Source organism: Fulmarus glacialis, unplaced genomic scaffold (genome assembly GCF_000690835.1).
Source record: "Fulmarus glacialis isolate BGI_N327 unplaced genomic scaffold, ASM69083v1 scaffold12956, whole genome shotgun sequence".
Lineage (NCBI taxonomy): Eukaryota > Metazoa > Chordata > Aves > Procellariiformes > Procellariidae > Fulmarus > Fulmarus glacialis.
The window spans coordinates 2,115-21,263 of NW_009216272.1; the positions used below are offsets into that span (position 1 = coordinate 2,115).

General features: G+C 38.5%; 1 protein-coding gene across 1 annotated transcript; it reads left to right on the plus strand.

Annotated features, from left to right (window-relative positions):
• Positions 1–1,576: 1,576 nt before the first annotated feature.
• On the plus strand, positions 1,577–16,072 carry LOC104077850 (betaine--homocysteine S-methyltransferase 1; the record flags this gene model as incomplete). The annotated part of the gene is made up of 7 exons (XM_009579245.1): positions 1,577–1,746; positions 5,896–6,014; positions 7,963–8,154; positions 8,744–8,891; positions 9,787–9,969; positions 14,986–15,214; positions 15,708–16,072. Coding segments are annotated over 7 exons (1,216 nt in total), but the record flags the coding sequence as incomplete, so codon positions are not given.
• Between the last annotated feature and the right edge of the window lie 3,077 nt (positions 16,073–19,149).

A 19,149-nucleotide genomic window follows, 5' to 3' on the forward strand; every position in this document is an offset into this window, starting at 1 on the left:
GTAGACAGGCATGACTGGTAGACTCACTGAAAATTACTGAGTTTTGGAGATTGAGTATTGCAGATTGAGTTTTGCCAAAGATAAAAGCTTGCACACTTTATTAAAGTTAAAGTTAATCAGATCAATACTTTGGCAAGTTCACAATGTGCAATGGAATGTCATGCAGAGATTTGCAAGCCAACACTTGGGCAAGCTCATATATCTGCACAGCAGCACTGTACAGAGAAATCCCGTCACCTTGCTGCCATGTCAGTGCCTGAGCCAAAAATGCTGACCCTGCCCGCCAGGCTTTGTAGCCTCCAAGTAGCCTTACACTGCTATGCTTGGTACTGGAACTGGCATAGTTGGCACAGTGCTCTTTCTTGTTGGAAAGGCATGCTCTCATCCCGCCGAAAGGTGCTGAGATGTCACAAGTGTTTGACTTTCCAGGATGTATGGTGTGAGATAATTGAATTAATGAAGGAGAAATTATCAAGAAAGATAATCTACTAAAGGTTGGAGGTTGTTAAAAAGTCCTTCCTCTCAGCGTGAAAACCATACTCAAGTCCATGACCACAAGGCTTTTCTTTTTCCTACTCCCTCAGATTTCATCTACTGAAATGCTAGTGTGCTGTCAAGAAAAGATAACTATAGAGGGAAATTTCAGTCTCACCTTTGATTAATTCTTTTCCTGTACCCACTACCTTTGTTAATGTAATGGGTCTGCATTCATCCACTTTTTAAAGTAAATAGAATTATGGTTGTTGTCCAATTGCAGAAATTAGTACTAGTTAGTGTAACAGCAAGGTACTTTTTGGAAAATTTGAACAAGCCAATGAAGCAATGAAAGGAATACGAAAAAGAATATATATTAGGTGCAACCAATATATGTTGTTCTCATGTTTTTCAATTTTAGAAAAAAAAAAATTACCACTTTCCTTGCATTAGCATGGAGTTCGAGGCAGAAGCAAGGTTAATTACAGGGTGCTGTAAAGTTTGGAATTTGGCAAATTAAAACATTTCAGGGCTGTGCAAAACAAGCAGGATTTTCTTTCATTTTCTAAGTCTAGGTAAGCAAACCCAAGCCAGTAAAATGGAGGCCAGCATTTTGAGATGTGTCTTATTTGGTAGGAAAATGTTACAAGCTTACTTTTCTATGATGCCTGTTGTGCCATCTTGTGTCACAAGCCACTTGTGCTAAGGCTCTGTCAAGATGGCATTCGTAGCTAAAGAGCAAATGAGCTATAAAGAGGTCAGTGATACTAGTGTTTCATTTTAAGAAGTTTCTCCTATATTTTACAGAAGAATTTAAGACAGTGTTTTACTGTCATAGGAATGGAGTTGGACCACTGACTTTAGTTCTGGCGACTGTATCTCTGGAATGCAATAAAAATGACTAATGAAAAGTCTTATGTAATATATGTGCACATATTAAAGCCTTATGTTGCAAAACATTTTTTAAAGAGAATTTCAAGAAGGAAATTGATTACTTTTTATTATTATGGCAAAGATGTTTCTGGTAGCCCACAAATATTCATGTCTGCTTTGCAAATACAGGAAATGGCAACAAAGACAAAGGAAGCCCATAAAACTGAAGAACTGTAATTGTTAACCTTTCCTCCTGCTTTCTTCAGGGTATTCTAGAGCGCTTAGATGCTGGAGAAATTGTGATTGGAGATGGAGGATTTGTCTTTGCTCTTGAAAAGAGGGGATATGTAAAAGCTGGGCCTTGGACTCCTGAATCAACGGTAGAACACCCAGAAGCAGGTCAGTTTTACTGGGAAATGGTAATCCTGTAGTGAATGTAAATATGGTTGGATAAATAATAAATATATAGGAACTTGTGGTAGGTTTTTAAATAGAAGTGTTCCTTGAACACTGTAGAATTACACTGTTAAGAATAGCCTAAGAATCTATAGACCAAATGCTCATGTTACCCCTTTTTCTTGCTCTTAACACAAAAGCAGTTGGCTGAGTAAGAATATGAGTAGTGCAAACATACAGTGATACCTCTCCAGAATGCTCTCCCAGTCTTCAATAATTTGCAGCCCAGGGACTTTTTGACCCAGATATGGTATCTTTGTATTCAATAACATTCAGTGATTTCTCTCTCGTGGGTTTGTCCTGTTTGTCCTTGAGCTGATATAAAGCTTATAATTTAAAACATATTGTGAAAAACAATTCTGCGGTTAACTATCTGTTTTTTTGTGTTCTAGCCAATCTAGGACTTTTATATGGTTATAAATTAATATAGTTTGTTCATTAATTCTTTCAGGAAAATCTCAGCTTTTAATAAACAACGGAATGGAAGAGAAGTATTTAATATATCTGGCTCCACTGTGAAATGGGGAATGATAAACCTCATAAGAACTTAAGAATTGCAATAAACATTTAATGGAGCGAGTCTCTTAAAGTGGAGGGAGACAAAACAAGCCATGATTCTATGCCTTCCAGCATAAAGATTATAGTGTTTAGCATAAATAGTGCAAAAGCAGATGCTATTATCTATTTATGTATGCTTCATTACAAGAAAGCATTTCCCGTAGTAGTATGATGTGCAGTTAATCTCACAATCCAATTCAGAATGTCCTGGGGAAAAAAAGATTCTTTGTTCTAAGTGATTTGCCCTTCCAAATTAGCCTTTTTCCTCTATACAGGGAAAAGAAGGAGAGAGATCTTAGCCCTCTCGATTACATTGCTTTGTACACCTTACCTATCTATTCACCCTAATCCTTCTCAACCTTCAAGTGTCCCTTTATGTGTAGCATGCCTAACTTAGGGTCACGGACAGCCTTAAATAATGCAGAGCTCCAGCAAAGGCTTAAAGGGTGATGACCTAATCTGCTGACTCTTATCTCCCCAACAGACATCTCATCACCTCTCTCTCTGTTTCTCTCCACCTCTACTTTTGTCTGCCCCTACACATCTTACAAATCATAGCACTTATTCCATGCTCTTTATCTCCCCTTTGCTTACTTATTTTGCACCTCAGAAGCCCTTGACCTTCTCCACATGTCCTTTCAAGAAATGCAGGTCTCAGTCCATAGGGAATGCAAGATATTGCCTTACATAAAGGCAGTTGCAGATGGCTTAAATTAGCTAAATTGGCACACAGATTTGCTTTAAATAAGTGGTCAGTAGTCATAGGTTAGAATCCAGCCTTCTAAGAATTGCTACTGATTTGCTAGAACATATTGCTCACATCTGTAACATAGTTATACAATTTTTATAAGCCCTTATAGGCTATTTATAAATATACTCTTCACTGGAAATGTGTTCATTTCTTTTAGTGCAGTGTGCTGCCTCCCCTCCGTTACTGCTTTTTGCTCCTGCATGCTTAAGGGTCATGTTACTTTGAAAACAGGTGTAAAGAACAGAAAGAGCAACTGGCTGAGCCAGCTGGTGTAAAAACCATACAACTACCAGACCTTTTTCTCTTTGTAAGGAATGAGGGAAAAGGAGGGAGGTTCTGAGAATGCAGCAAGGAATGGAGCGGGGGCGGGCGGGGAAGGAGTGAGTTCAAGGCCACTATTTCCATTAGAAGAGAGGAGAAGTTTTGCCAGTGTGACAAGTTCAGAAATGGAATCTAAATATTTCTTCTGAGCCAGGTCATGTATTGCTCTGTAGTGAGCAATATGCATAGGCACTTACTGCCCCCATCTCCTGTTAGCTTAAGTCTGTGTCTTTTGTGAAATGTCCAACTCATGGTGGATTGAAATGAAAACTCAGTGTTATACATCTGACTCCTAAAATGCATCAAATTGTTAATAATTGTTTAGCCTCATACGTGGCTGTTACCCCATTTCTCAAATAGGACGAAAACACAGCTTCAGTAACATGCTGGAGGTCACATAAGAAGTAAATTAGAGTGGTTTGGGGTTTTGATAGTGCAGATTGCTGTGGGCTTGATAATAGTAATAGTATATTCTACTGGTAAAAATTATTCGCCTGGGGTTGAATGAGATTCAGACTGATACTTATAACACTATTCTTTCCCTCAAAGTGTAGACCCATTCAAGAGTCTCCTGTTCACATACCTGGTAGTTTGGGATATGAAGTTCCTTATTCATATGTGTTAGATTATGTTTCATTTGCCTACCTATGTGACCATACTTATTCACAACAAATCCCAAGCGTTCTTCTAGGAATGCAGGAACCATATTTAAAGAGCACTAACCATGGGGGTAAACAAATCTGGTCTGTTATGGAAATGTCATAGAGCATTTATGGAAAATATTTGTAGATTCTTTTTTCCTTTTCCCATGTCTTGACTAGTTTTCATCAATGATTTCTCATGGGGGAAAACAGAAAAACAAACTACAGAACATTAGAAACATACAGAGACAGCCCTTTCAGTTGGGATCAGTAGCCTATTTTAACGTTGTGGGAAAAAGAATACTCCTTACACTAGGAATGTTTTGACTCTGTGTAAAGGTTGTAAGACTGAAATTTGATCCTGGTAGTTCAGGCAGATTCCAGGGACTTTCTGAACTGTAGCTCTGCTGTAATCTATATTCCTGGATAGGTCTTTGTGACTGCTGGGAAAAGAAGTATTGTGTTAAATCACACTGTGATTACCCAAGGCTGTAATTAGAAATTAAATACTGTACTAGTGGAGAAAAGCAAGGGACACTACACTGTTCCTTCACTGAAAGCAGACATGCTTGCATGTACGCAGATTGACTTCAGCAACTCAAACTGCTGTTTGAGCTTCTCTGGGATAGAAGGCTGTGTTTGTTGCAGCTGAAGGGAGTAATTTTATTCTCATGACACATTCACACATTTCCCTAATGACACAAGTTGTCTGCAGACAATGAGGTATGATAAACCAGGACTTCAGGAAAACTTTTCCAAGCATCTGCCACAGAAACTGCAGTGTTCTTGTGTCTGTGTACAGTATCTAGGGAATAAATTATTCCTGTATTGCTATAAGCTGTTGAGCATTTTAACTCTGTTTTACATGATCAGTAGTGTTCTAGAAATTATTGTAATTATTGTTCTGTGGGTATGCATATAAAATCAATTGACAGCTCCTGTTCTGTTCCTGCTGCGGCAATTGCACTGTACTGCGTATAGTGGTGAAGGCAGAACTACCATTACAGAGCCTGCTCCCAAAGTCCTAATGTAGGAAATTTGCCCATTAAAAGTAATGGCAACCTTTCCTTCAAAAGAAGTGTTGGCTGTGTAGTAAGATCATCATGTGCTGACTTATGAGAAGAATTAAGTCTGTGTTGCAAGTCACTTTTCTGGAGCAACAAATAATCTTTTAATTAAGGGTGTTTGTAGCAAAATAGAGCTTTGGTTTTGGCTGACTAGACTCAGTTAGAGTTTTGTAGGGGGAAAAAACTAGAAAATACAAAATAGAGAATGTAATGGAACACTGTATTCTTCCATATAAATATTGTCTTGTCACCTAATTTGTTGCCACAATACTTTCTTCTGTTTTCTTCTTCATAGTCTAGAAGCTAAGAAAATATGTTTTTTTCATTTGATGATCTTTTTGTCTGGTATTCCTTGTTATTCTTTCATGTTCTTTTGTCAGATGTCTGCTTTCCCTTCCTAAGCCACTATGCAGTTCTAGAAAGTGAAATTCGGAGGTCTGAAGGATTGCAGAAAGTAGAAGATAGGCAAAGTGGTATGCAAAACTGAATCTACTGATAAACTAAATAGAAATCTTCAGTCGTTCTTAGCAGAGAGTAACTAAGGAGAAAGTTTTCTACCTAATCTTCTGAGAGTGAGAAGAAGGAATTCTACGCAGACTGGGGTACCTCTTCAATTCTCTCATAATGGCTCTTCTAGTAAACACAGTATCACTTGTTTTACAGTTACATTACTTCAATAAACATTTAATTTTGGCATAACAACAGTAATAACTGTACCAAACATCTCTTCTTTGTCTCTTTTAATTCTTTGCAGTTCGTCAGCTTCACCGGGAATTCCTCAGAGCTGGATCCAATGTTCTGCAGACATTCACCTTTTATGCCAGTGAGGACAAACTAGAGAACAGGGGCAATTATGTAGCAGAGAAACTAAGTGTGAGTAAAACTCTGTTTTGATGGAGATATGAATTAAATGGATTCATTTCAAAAGTTTTAGTAGAGAGATTATTGAGTACTTTCACAGTTTGTCAGAACAATTTTGGCTATATTTGAAGACCAAAAAATGAGATGATGCCATTTCAGAGTTTGGAATAGCAAGAAAGACAAGGTTAAAGGACAAAAAAATAACAAAAAGGGGCAATGATGAAGAGAGAAAAGAGGATGCCCACATCATATTTTTCCTGTCTGAGGAGATTAGTTTACTGGAGTTTTGATACAAAGAATATAGGGAGGACTAAATGCACAGAGAGCAAAATCAATTGAAAAAAAGAAATGCTTTAACATCCAGAGAAACAAATCAACTCCAAAAATGGTGAAGAATCCTAGAGAATAATGAGTGGCTAATGAGAACAGAATGTTTTTTAGAACCATGTCTTCAATAAAGAAACAACTAAAAAATCCAAGGTATACACTGTGGTCAATATACCCCTTTTCATGTGTAATGGTAATCTGTTACAGCAACAGAAGTACCATGTTTTCTTACCCCCTACACAAAGGAGTTGTAGGATGTTGGGTGTGTTCACTAGATGCAGGCCCCAGCTCCGCTGGGACTTCTGTCACAAACATTTCTAGATAGTTCCTTTAAGACTAGGTTTGCCATTGAGTGTTTTCTCCGATCCTTTCCCCTTTGGTCCTGTTGTCTATTTCAACCTCTGCAAAATAGAGAATATTCTCCAGAGGGCGTGGAGGAAGGAATATCTTTGTATCTCTGAAGATATCCTAAGTCAGAAATTAGAACAATCTAGACACTAGGGAAACACTTGAGGCTTAATTAAGAAGTCGTACCAAAATGTCATATGACCAAATTTATCTGAAATGCTGTACCTTTACATTCAATAGCTGCAACATAGGAATGTCTGAAGTGGTAGTCCCAGAAACACAGTGCCTCTAGAACAAGCCATGCTGCAACTCTTGCTGCCATGCAAAATTATAAGAAGGGCCAGGAGAGCACCTGGTGTTGGAAATGCATTGCAGCAAAGCTTTCAAGATTGATTTGCTGCCAGTTCTAAAAGCAGGTTCCTCCAGGCTTTAACTGGGTTATGGCTCCACCTCCTGGACTTCCCAAACAGGTACCTGTGCACAAGTGCAAATGGAAGACAATCTGTCAGCAATAGCCTTAAAAATCAGCAGGGTCTTTTGAGGCAGCCATGGAAAACTTCAGCTGAAAGAAAACTATTTAGATTCTAAGTAGTCCATGGGCTGCAGAGAAACCTGCTCTAATCAGTACTTGTTATCTATCCCAAATAATGATTTTTTTCCCCAAATCTTTTTTTCCCAGCTCAACCTCTTTTTCACAAGCTGTTCTAGTCATCCTGATTTAGGTATAGAGGGAATGTGTCTTTCAGTCTAGGTGATTAATCATATATAGTCATACTATTCTTAATTGGTAACTTTAACATCAGACAATTAATGATTTTTTTTTTAAATGCCTTAAATAACTCTATATGAATACTATCTCTTAAATTTTGAAAAGTATCAAAATACTAAAATACATTAAAAAAAAGAAAAATCAATTGAAATTCCTACATATTTTGTTTTTCACCCACAATATGTCAGAATAAAAGCATACACTTAAGCGTAACTAACTCATTTTCTAATATTTGCTTTTTATAGGCTATTTGTGTAAGATGTATTAAAGGTAATATGTTTTTGTAATATTTGATAGTATGATAACTTAGAGGTGGCAAGAAATTTGTTTCCTAATGTTCGTTATATTTTCGAAAAATGTTGATCTTTCTGATCAATATTATTAAAAAATCCATTTATATTATAAAAGAATATGAAGAAGTCATTTTGGCTTTTGACTCTTTTTGTCCTTTTTGTGTTCTGAAATTACATGCCTATCTCTGACCAGGTAAAACTGACATAATCTATATTCACACAGTGCCAGAAAGTGAATGAAGCTGCTTGTGACATTGCAAGAGAAGTGGCTAATGAAGGCGATGCTTTAGTGGCTGGAGGAGTCAGTCAAACACCATCATATTTAAGCTGTAAGGATAAAGCAGAGGTTAAAGCAGCCTTTCGAAAGCAACTAGATGTCTTTATGAAGAAGAATGTGGACTTCCTAATTGCAGAGGTAAATGTAAAAAAAGTACATGCCTTCAACTGGCACAGTGTTAACTTTGAGATGCCTAGTCTACTTTAGGGAGTACAAGTATATATTGCTTCTTCCTTCAAAATTTTCTGTTATGCTTTTATTCCAGTAGTATCAGGTATTTTTGTAAATGCACAGCAGCATCTGCAAACATCCTAGAATAGGACCATGAAACTTAAATTTCTTCCCCAGTCAAGTCAAATTCTGTACTGGTACAAAGAGGATAGATTAATGAGATCTTGACTAGTTCCTATTTCATCCCATACACCGTAAGCAATCAACTTAAGGAGACTTTTCTAGATGGAAATAGTTTTTTGGGGATAAATCCCTGTTTAACTTCCTGTATGGGCATTCTTATCCTGAAACAAGAGTATCATTATTTTTTTAGTTTTACTTACTGACTTTTTAAAATCCTTTTTTAACTGTGTGGTCAGTGAACTCAATTGAATTCTGTCAGTGTAAATCAGAAAAGAATCAAGTCATTGTATTGTTGGTGAATTTGGGGTCTGGATTAATGTGTTTATGCTTCATCTCCAAGAAACTAAAGAAGTCCAATTTTAATTTCTTTCAGTATTTTGAACATGTTGAAGAGGCTGTTTGGGCAGTTGAAGTTCTAAAAGAATCTGGAAAGCCTGTTGCAGCTACGATGTGCATTGGTCCAGAAGGAGACATGCATGGCGTGCCCCCTGGACAATGTGCTGTCCAACTGGTAAAGGCTGGTAAGAATCTGTTTTAATATGCCCTTTAAAAGTATGGAACAAAGTCAAGTCCTTAAGTATTGAGCTAAATGGATGTGTATCTCAAGTAGGTAGCTTCCCAATTATATCTGATAAAAGTTTTGACCCTGTAGAAATGTTTTTATGTACTTTATGTACTTTTAATGTTTTTATGTGTACTTTACTAGAGCAGACATGTAAAAAAACATACGAAAATGCAGCGATGAAATCCGTGTTAACCAGGGTGATATTGGGAGCAATAGCTACAGGCAGCTGATACGGAATAGAGCAAAATCCTATACCTACTCAAATTTTGGGCTCACAATTATGAAACATAAGCAGAATCCAAAGCCACCTTTGGTTCTCTGCTTATGTTTTTAGAAACATATGGAGTACAGTTCAAATCCAGGATGAAAGAATAAGAGGATGAAAAAATTATCAAAGGCTCTATTTTCTGCAGGACAAGGGGAAGGGCAGAAGAAATTCACCAGGGGCATGATGAATGATGGTACAGGGGTTTATTATATCTGTTTTGAACTACTCTTTTCCTTTAGAGTTAGAGTTGAAATCCAAAGGCAGAACCTGTGTTAGGAACCTGCTAGCTATTTGCATATGTGGATGTACATAATCAGTCTTCATTGATTAAGCACTGATAAAAAAAGCAACTATATGAGGGTGGGAGATGTGATTCATCATTAGGGAGGTAAAGAGGAGTGCAACTGAGATGTAAATGGAAGGATCAACCTCAGGAGAGTTGAGGCTGGCTCTAACCCAACTGCCTTGTTTTCATAATGCTCGTGTAAAGATGGACTGTTTTGCTTCTGGAATGGTGTGGCTAAGAACTTTCATCTCCCGCTTCCTCAGGAGATGTGACCTGAAGTTATTTTTCTCCTCCTAGGTGCTTCTATTGTTGGAGTCAACTGCCACTTTGATCCAGATACTTCCCTGGAAACCATGAAACTGATGAAAGAGGGCTTGCAGGCTGCTAAACTGAAAGCCCACCTGATGTCCCAACCACTTGCTTTCCATACACCTGATTGTGGAAAGCAGGGTTTTATTGATCTTCCAGAATTTCCCTTTGGTAAGACAAGGGTATCTTTTTTTTGTTGTTGTTGTTAATTGTCTGTTCCTTTTTTTCCCCAGCTTTTAGTAAAGCTGAAGCTGCAAGGTGTCCTTCTATACAATAGGATCAGTCCCAATTATCCTGTTTGGTATTTTCCATAGAGGCATTGCAGTGCAATATTGGATTAAAGATCATCAGCATAGTGAGAGTATTTCAGTAGTATCACAGCATGTGACTGAAAGTGAAATTATGATGAAAACAGTTAAAGTGCCACAACCTAAACTCAGTTAAAAAATGTAGTTCTTCCTTATGCTATAGAACCTTGTTCAGGACAGCTGTAAACAGTCCAAAGAAATAAACATGAGCAAATACACTGAAAAACCACCCAGACTTAAATGCTTTTGCATTGCAGCTCCCCAGCGTTCTCGGTTGTGACATCTATCCCACAAGCCCTATAATGTTTACCTGCATAGGGTTTTAATGTACAATGCATATGCAGAATTGGATATAGGTGCATGATCACTGCATTCATAATGGTTTAGTCTTGCAAGTGTAACTGTCTAATATAAGTAAGATTAGAGAGAAACCAGAAGAGGGAATATGTTCTTTGATGTTGCTAACAGATGGATTAGCAGTTTGGAGATGGATTCATCACATGTATGCTCAGGAGAAATTCTACAAAGACTGAAAGATTCAGCCACTTTATGTGTACTAAGACTTGTGTATTTAGGGCTTATTTCCACCTGGGACATAGAAGATCACATCCCTTTAAGATAAAGAGGACAAAATCAGCCTAAATATTTTAAAATTCATTAGAAAAATGCTTTCATTTTTAGGTCTCATACACTTTTCAAGATCAGACTGTAAAATAAGGTATTAAAACATTTGAAACTTGAATTTGTAGCAAAAAATTTCAGAGATAGATGTGATTTTCAGGTTTGTTTTTTTTTAAATTCCTTTCTTTACATAAACGAAGGAAAGAGTAAAGCATGAGCCTGAGGCATTCATTAAATGATAATAACATGTCTGAGTTCTGAAAATATTCTGGGATATTTAAAAGTGTTAGGAACTCATTTATCGTATTCATTCTTTCATATAACTCCTCTGATTGCAAGCAAAAAAAGATAGAACAAATGCAATCAAGTGAATTGAAGGATTCACTCTTTGTTTTGTTATGGTTCTTGGCTTGTATGTTGTAAGCAATCTGTATGAGATCTCAGCTTTCAGAAATTTCATGAGCAAATTGGAGAAGGCTGCTTCAGTGAATGTTTTCAATACCCAGAAGAAGCAACTGATCACTTTACAGCAGATAAGCAGTTTGGTAAATCTTTGTTAAACTGACCCAGTTAACTCTGTTTTTTGTGGAAGGCAATATGCACAAAGAGGTATTTAGATATTTGAAGTAGGTACATAACCTCTATAGAGGCCAACAAGATCTCAGTTTCTAGAAAAGCTTTGGTTGTATTGGCAAACTCCAGGATCTAGACGCCAGCAGTATTTATTTATCTGTAGAACTTTTTCCAGTTTTCGGTGTTTTCCCTTCTGTCTTATTGCAATTGCTCTGAAATGTCACCAGTTAAGCAAGGACACTGTTTTAGAAAGAAATGTCCCAGTCAGTCAAAGCATACCCAATTATCTCAAGAGTAGATATATAGAGAGGCTAAATCTAGGAGCAGGTTACAATCTTCTCGTCAAAAATTGATGAAAATTTAAATCTCTTCTTACTATAAATGTTAACATAAACTGTTAAGCTATAGATATTGAATTCTGAATAAAGCCAAGAAAAGAAATGCATTGACAGGCATGGAAAATAGAATGTTAGTCAATTTTGGGAAGGGGAAAATCCCACAAAACATGATCTATGTGGCAGCTTCTTTTCATAGAATACTGCTTGTTTTCAATCACCATGTTTCACCACATGTGTGGCTGGTTCTTATGGCGGGGTCTATCCGTATTTCTTCAGAGAGGTTAGGTTGTTGCTGTCCTTACACTCCTGAAGCAAAAGGACTGATTCATAGAATGGTTTGGGTTGGAGGGTACCTTAAAGATCATCTAGTTCCAACCCCTCTGCCATGGGCAGGTATAACTTCCACTAGATCAGGCTGCTCAAAGACTCATCCACCCTGGCCTTGAACACTTCCAGGGATGGGGCATTCACAACTTCTCTGGGCAACCTGTTCCAGTGCCTCACCACCCGCACAGCAAAGAATTTCTTCCTAATACGTAATCTAAATCTACCCTCTTTCAGCTTAAAACCATTACCCGTTGTCCTATTACTACACTCCCTGATAAAGAGTCCCTCCCAATCTTTCCTGTAGGCCCCCCTGAAGTACCAGAAGGCCTCTATAAGGTCTCCCCAGAGCCTTCTCTCCTCTAGGCTAAACAACCCCAACTCTCTCAGCTTTTCCTCATAGGGGAGGTACTCCAGGGCAGATGCCCCGATCATCTTTGTGGCCCTCCTCTGGACCCACTCGAGCAGGTCCATGTCTTTCTTTTGTTGGGGGCCCCAGAGCTGAACACAGTACTCCAGGTGGGGTCTCACGAGAGCTGGGTAGATGGGGAGAATCACCTCCCTCGACTTGCTGGCCACACTTACTTTGATGCAGCCCAGGATACGGTTGGTGAGCAGACGTTGCTGGCTCATATTCAGTTTTTCATCCACCAATACCCCCAAGTCCTTCTCTGCAGGCCTGCTCTCAATCCACTCATCGCCCAGCTTGTACCCATGTTTGGGATTGCCCAGACCCAGGTGCAGGATCTTGCATTTGGCCTTGTTGAACTTCATGAGGTTCACACAGGCCCACCTCTTTAGCCTGTCAAGGTCACTCTGGATGGCATCCCTTCCCTGAGTGGTGAGTATCAACTGCACCACTCAGCTTGGTGTCATCGGTGAACTTGCTGAGGGTGCACTGAATCCCACTGTCCATGTCACCATCAAAGATGTTAAATAATACTGGTCCCAATACGGACCTCTGCGGGGCACCACTTGTCACTGGTCTCCACCCAGATATCGAGCCGTTGACCACAACTCTTTGAGTGCAGCCATCCAGCCAATTCCTTATCCATCAAGTGGTCCACCAATCAAATCCAGGTTTCTGCATTTTAGAGACAAGGGTATTGTGCAGGACAGTATTAAATGCTTTGCACAAGTCCAGGTAGATTACGTCATTTGCTCTCCCTTACCCACCAGTGCTGTACCCCTGCCATAGAAGGCACCAAATTTGTCAGGCATGATTTGCCCTTAGTGAAGCCATGTTGGCTGTCACCAATCATCAGTTTTCCATGTGCCTTAGCATCGTTTCCAGGAGGATCTGCTCTATGATCTTGCTGGGCACAGAGGTGAGACTGATCGGCCTGTAGTTCCTTGGGTCTTCCTTTTTTCCATTTTTAAAAATGGGGGTTATATTTCCCCTTTTCCAGTCACTGGGAACTTCACCAGTCTGCCACAACCTTTCAAAGGATAGCGGCTTAGCAACTTCATCTGCCAGTTCCCTCAGAACCCTTGGATGCATCCATGGTCCATCCAGACCATCACGTCTCATGGATTGTGACATGGTGGGTGATGGAGAAGACAGGGAAACACTCTATTCTGTTCCCCTGGAGTTTAGTTGCTTATGCAGGTATAAACTGAGTGCAAGATGCTGCATTCTTACTGTTGATCATTTTGTATCAATTTTGCATTAGCTTTTTAATGATACATGACAGACAAGGAAATAATGAATTTGTGCTTCTGATGCTTTCTCTCACATCTGCAGGACTGTACACAAGCGTACTTTTTTTAAACAGCTTTCTAAGATAGATTCATCTGGTTTTCCTTCTGATATTAGATCATCTACTTTTCCTTTGTCCTGTCTCTCCCTCTGAGACCAATAATTTTCTGCTTAAGACCATTTCATTTTTTTCCTTCTGCTTTTTACTTTCTGAACCTGTTTCTTAACTACCCATTGGACTTAGAGTAGAATTGCTTTGCATCACCTTCTTGCATGTTAGGCATTTTTGGGAAAGGACGTAGGGAGAAGAATCCTGCCTCTCTGCTGTATTGCTGGAGTCTTACTACTTCACCACGGCTTCTTTGCCCAGCTGAGCGTTCAGTTCACAGACATCATGCTGCACTCACCTGATAACCATGCTGGTTCATCTTCTGCAGATGTGCAGGGAAGATTTTTATTCCTTTATTCCTGTATTTTTTTGCCTTAAAGTTTCTTCTTCAGTCCCTGGTCTTTCCAGTTCTGCCAGTCTTGTGCCTGCTTCCCTTTGAGGTGTGCTTTTCCTTCTTCTTTTCACTTTCTATTCCTTTCCTTCCACAAGTCCTTCCTCTTAGCTCTGTTAACCCTTCACTCTGCTCACCACAACCTGCAACAGGGAGAAGGGTTCAGAATAAAGACTGCATCCTCACTTATCTACACACAGAACTTTCCACAAGGAACGAAGTGGTTTGAGGCAGCAAGCTGCTTATGGCTGGGATTATAACTAACTAAGGGATGGGCTAAGAAATAGCTGCAGATCTCAGCTGTAAGTGAAACAACTGACTGCCACTAGCTGATCATGGAAAAAAGTGTAGTAAGCATTCCTGAGTAATAATGAGCAGGCTTATTCCTGTTGCAGGTAGGCTGATACCTTCTGCTTTCACAGATTAGAGTACTGTAATGCAATTTCCCAGATATTGATTGTTTATTAGGAACTCTTTGGAAATGCAGGCATAACATTGAAAGTACTCCAATACTCCAGCTAAGAACCCTGGCAGAATGACAGGCGTGTGACTTAGGGCTTGATCAGTGTCAGAAGATATTACGTGTTGTTTTGCAAGGCCAAAAAAGCTTACAACAAGCATAGCTTGGCAAACCATAGCAGAATCTAAAAGCTAGACTTCTGAAAGTTTGCATCATTAATTCTAGCTCAGACAGTTCAAACATGTACATCTACATCTACAACCAGTTTTGCAAACTGTGCAAGTATCTCAACAACGTGATTTCTCACCAAAAAATGTGCTGAAATGGAGCGTGGTGGAAACTTAAGATATGAATGTCTTTGCAGGTCTGGAGCCAAGAATTGTAACCAGATGGGATATCCAAAGATATGCAAGAAAGGCCTATGACTTAGGAATTCGTTACATTGGAGGTTGCTGTGGATTTGAGCCATATCACGTCCGAGCAATAGCTGAGGAGCTGGCTCCTGAAAGAGGATTTTTGCCAGAAGCTTCTGAGAAACATGGTAGCTGGGGCAATAGCCTGAGCATGCACACCAAACCCTGGGTCAGAGCAAGGTATGTATATCTGAACTGGAAAGCACACCAACATACTCCTTGCAAAGGTTTGTTTGGTCCATGCAGCAGACTGGCTTAACTGATATGGAGGTCTAAATATCACTGTAAACATTCTATGTGTTAATAATTTTGAAGAAGCAGGGAAAAGGGTGAGGGGGCAGTAGGAGAGCTCCAGAAATTCTCATCCTTCTTTAAAATGAAGATTTGGTTTGAAATAATGTGAAAGTAATTAATGAAAGTTAAGATCAAAAACTAACAGACTGCTGTAAGACAGCTCCTAATGGTGAGTGGCTTACAGTGTTCCTTTCAAGGATGAAAAGATACTTTTTAGGCATGTAGCATTTCATTGCATGCTTTCATTCATACTTTCGTACCTTAACATAAAGTTAGTCTGTGCAAGTTAGATGACCCTTTGCAACGGTGATTTAAGGCACTTTTCCTGTAGTATTGTGAGGTGCTGGAAAAAACCCTAAATTTCCTTGTCTTTCTTTAGGGCAAGAAAAGAATACTGGGAGAATCTGAAGCCTGCTTCAGGCAGGCCATATTGTCCTTCAATGTCAAAGCCAGATGGCTGGGGAGTGACCAAAGGAGCCAGGGAGCTGATGCAACAGAAAGAAGCAACAAGTGAACAACAGCTGAAGGAGCTCTTCCAGAAACAGAAGTTCTAATCCACTGCAGTTGTGGAAATGTTAGAATGATTTATCTAGAGACCATTTCATGCTTCACGAGAAAATCTGTGAAGATGAGTACCCTGTTGATTTATCAGTTAACATGTAATGAAAGAGACAAAATGCAGAAAGAATGTAATTACAGATTAAATATGTCAAATTTGGGTAACAAAATCTTTCTCTGGACAAATAGTTTAGAGAATACACAGTCAGAAGGAGGGTTGGATTCTTATAATAAGAGAGCTGCTGTTAGCTAGGTACTATTAATTGGGTAGACACAGAAATACATAGGAAGTAATAATTGGCTCAACTCACCTGTGAAAAGAGAAAAAGCCATCTATAAATACAGTATCAATGGACTTTCACTCCTGAGTCTGTTTTCAGTTTGGGATTATGTAGGAGCTTCCTCAGACCTCGAGATTTGTTGAGGGCTACTTCAGGGAGGCTACTACACGCAGGCTGCCAGTGCTTCAGACACATCATTATCTACAGTCGCTTTCTTGACTTCAAGAGAATAAAAGTAAACTGGAAAATACGTCTTATAATTGGAATCAAAAGATAAGGAGAATGAGATCATGCAGGAGAAAGGTTCAGAGAACGTTTAGGAAAGGTAAATAACTCACTGTTTTTGTCTCAAGGTACCATGTACACAAGATTTACTCCTCTGGAGATTAAAAAATTTAAGAGATTATTCTGAAATTTTAAAAAAATCAAATAAATTAAAAGTAATATGATGGAATAGTATTGTATTATCTTCACACCTTAAATCACAAGAGTTCAAACAGAATCACATACCTGCAGTAAACAACTAATTTTCAAATGATCCAGCTGATTTCTGGATATCTCATTGGAAATACTTGATTATCTCAAAATAGCACTTAAAAACTGAAGCTTCCTAAAATGTAACTCCTGTTTATAAGAGTAGTAGAACATTCCATGATTTTTTTTTTAAGTTGACTGATTCACTCTAGCATCGTAGCTATAAGAAGACATGAAAAACCCTGTTAGGAAATAAATCGATCCACCTAAGTTAAGAAAATCCATGGACATTTGTGTACTGAATTTGTTGAGAAGGGTTTTCTTAGGAAGGGTATTGCTACACTTGGAACCCATAAAGGACACATTTCCATAGTTCATTTTTGTGAAATACCACATAACCTAGATTTCTTTCCAGAATGTCATTCCCACCCATTCTACATTAAAGCCACTACCTTTATGAAAATATAATTCTCAAAGTTAGTGTTGAAAGCTTTTTTTGGACTACTTTTTATGTATAAGCTTATTTAATTATTTCTGTCCATGTTGATGTTCTGCAGTTCAGGAAACATTTAAATATGCAACACTTCAATGGGAAACTTCAGGCATCCTTTTCAGACTGTTATTGGCAGACAGATTTTAGAAAAAGCCATCTGCCTTCACCAAGCTTATAACAGATTGAAAGAGTTACTAGCTGGAAATTTTGCCTGAAAGCCAGAAGTAGACAAATCAAGAAAGTGGGTATTTTAAAATGTAGATTATTTGGAAAGCATCCATGTAAGTATATATCCACTACATTAAATTCCTTTCCTTCCTAAACCCTTCTGGATGTTCCCCCTGCAGAAAGTGGAATAATGCAAAATTCGTAAAACAAAAAGGCCAGATCTTTGATCACCACCAAAATGCGCACAGCATTAAAGAGTTATGCATGACAAAGTGGCTTAAAATACAAGCTACAATTGATAAAGAAGTGTTTTGAACAATCACTACCAGTTTAGGGACTTCCTGTGGCAAAGGATGCAGCTTGACCATCATACTCGATATAAGCAGCTGGACTGATAATTTTGAAACTGTCCAAACATGCAAAAACTTGTACTGAAGTGAACGAGTTCACTTCACAACACAGAATATTGAAGAACGATGGTATTTAAGAAGATGATCAAGTATGATTTTAAGCATTTATTTTTAGATATCCAGTTTAAAAAGGACGACTTTTAACAGATACTAACAATGACGAGAAATATTTAAAAGGCTATTTGAAGCCATTCAAAATGAGAGCTGACCCAAGGGCGAAGCTATACAATCCCTGTTTGATTCATATCACAGGCTGGGCTTAGAAAGGAATTGACAGTGGGATGAAAACAAGTTGACAGGGTGCTTTACTGATCACTACAGAACCCCAAACTATAAAAAACCCCCAAAACCCAACACCTCCCCCCCCCAAAAAAAAAAACCCCAAAAACCCTGAGCAACAAAGCCAACAAAGCTTTATTTCCCATTTCTTTCTGTGTAACATTTTAGTGAAGGGTAAGGGAACTGTTAGATTTGTTAAAGCTTTCTAATGGTTTTACATGATTTGTTAAAGAAATAAAGATGGGCTGACAGCACAATCCTAGGAAATTTGTTTCCTTAGAAAGCCTGTCTGAAAACTTAGATAGGAAGTGAAAGGGTCTTTAGAAGGTCAACTCCTATATTTAATACCCTAAGGCAGGATCAGCTATTCATAGGAAAAGACATTTGTTTAACCTGTTTGGAAATACATCTAATGATGGAGCTTCCATGCCAACCGCAGGCAGTCTGGTTACTTTACTCTTCTTAACAAATTTTTCCTAATTTGAATATTCCTTCATGGAATTTAGATCCATTATTTCTTTCCAGCTCATGACACACACAAAGAATTTATTCCCTTTGTCTTTGCTGAAGTCTTTTATACATTTGAAGATTTACATACATTCCTTATATCTCTCTCAATTGAACAGACCCTGTTCATTCATTCTTTCCCTGTGGCCTCTGAGTCTGTGATTCATCATAAACCCAGAGATCACCTCCATCAGATCTTTTCCCAGAGCTTCCTACCTCTATTTTTTTTTTTTTCACCTGGAAACAGAAGTGAAGTGATCTGAACCCTGGAAGTTCAGATCCAGAAGAGAAAATCCAAAGCCTTTGCTATCTAAAGAACAAACCTTTACTCACGAGGCTGAATGTCAGGACAAGAGGGGTTTGAACAAACCATAAGCTTCAAAAACTACAAGCTCTCTGTGCTGCACATGAGAAGATGGCTACATTTTTAGTCAGCTCCAAAGTTTTCCAGAACCCCATGGAAAAAAAAGCCTAAAAACCTGCTGTTTAATTATCAGGTGTTGGCCTGATTTATCTGTAAACTGCAGGAAAGCAAGGAGGTTTTTTTTGTAAAGAAGAAAATTTTTGAGTAAGGTACAAAATCACAGAAAACCCAGTTTTTTCCCCTGTTCTTTTGAAAAGAGGAATCCTATCAAATCCGAAATCTCCATG